The 1,167-nt window shown below is 54.0% G+C and overlaps 1 protein-coding gene across 2 annotated transcripts in view; it reads right to left on the bottom strand.

Moving 5' to 3' along the window:
* ANKRD16 (ankyrin repeat domain 16) overlaps positions 1 to 759 on the bottom strand; it is a 9,014-nt gene extending 8,255 nt beyond the window's left edge. The window contains exons 1-2 of one of the 2 annotated variants that reach the window (XM_027705404.1): positions 641 to 759; positions 184 to 525 (exon numbers count right to left, since the gene is read on the bottom strand). In XM_027705404.1, the coding sequence (XP_027561205.1) occupies positions 184 to 515 (332 nt within the window). In that variant the 5' untranslated portion in view covers positions 516 to 525; positions 641 to 759. Of the gene's footprint in view, positions 1 to 183 lie in introns of both variants that reach the window. The other variant, XM_027705403.1, reaches the window with a different exon arrangement.
* Between the last annotated feature and the right edge of the window lie 408 nt (positions 760 to 1,167).

Consider the following 1,167-nt stretch of genomic DNA (forward strand, 5'->3'; position numbering starts at 1 on the left):
GAGAAGCTGTGGCTGCCCCTGGATCCCTGGGAGTGTCCAAGGCCAGGCTGGAGCAACCTGGGATAGTGGAAGGCGTCGGGGTTGGAACTGGAGGTTCAGGACCCCTTTAAGGTCCCTTCCCACCCAAACCATTCCACGATCCCACCTTCCCCACCCCAGAAATCCCCAGAATCCCAGACCCACCAGTCTCCCTTCTTCAGGCAGTCCACGCTGGCCCCGCGCTCCAGGAGGAAGGACACGCACTCTCCGTGCCCCATGGAAGCCGCCTCATGGATGGGCCTCTTGTAGTCCCCGTTGGCCGCCTCCACGTCCATCCCGAGCTCCCGCACCAGGAATTCCAGCACGTCCCTGTGTCCCAGCCTTGCGGCGTGGTGCAGCAGGGTGTCCCCCAGGCGGCCCCAGCGCCGGCTCCTCGCCTCTGGAATGTCCTCTGGAAGCAGCTCGGCCCTCAGGAGATCCACCTTCCCCTCCTGCACCAGCCGCAGGAGCCGCCGCGGCCTCTCCCGCCCCGCCATGGATCCGGCGCTGGGGGAAAACGGGGGGAAAATCGGGATTAGAGGGGGAAAGGGAGGGATGTTCTGGGGGTTGGGATGAGAGGGAATGAGGTTTTCCCTCAGGGAACGCAGGATTTGGCCTCTGCCTCCGGGAATCTCCTGGAAAACGGGGGTTTCCTTTCTCCCAAGGAAATCCATAAAATGGCGGCTCCCTCAGGGTGAGCGGGAATTTCCTTCTCCCTCAGGATAAGTAAAATTTTCTTTTTCACTCAGGATAAGTAAAATTTCCCTTTTACCTTAGGATAACTAAAAATTCCCTTTTCCCTCAGGATAAGTAAAAATTCCCTTTTCCCTAAGGAGAAGTAAAAATTTCCTTTTCCCTCAGGGTAATCAGAAATTTCATCCTCCCTCAGGATGAGCAGGAATTTCCTTCTCCCTCAGGATAATCAAAATTTTCCTTCTCTCTCAGGATAACTAAAAATTCCCTTTTTCCCTCATGGTAACCAGAAGTTTCCTCCTCCTTCAGGATAACCAGGAATTTCCTTCTCCCTCAGGGTAATTAAAATTTTCCTTTTCCCTCAGGATAACTAAAAATTCCCTTTTCCCTCAGGATAACCCAAAATTCCCTTTTCCCTCAGGATAACCCAAAATTCCCTTTTCCCTCAGGATAAGC

This window comes from Neopelma chrysocephalum, unplaced genomic scaffold (genome assembly GCF_003984885.1).
Source record: "Neopelma chrysocephalum unplaced genomic scaffold, ASM398488v2 Primary Assembly neopelma1_330, whole genome shotgun sequence".
Taxonomy (NCBI): Eukaryota; Metazoa; Chordata; class Aves; order Passeriformes; family Pipridae; genus Neopelma; species Neopelma chrysocephalum.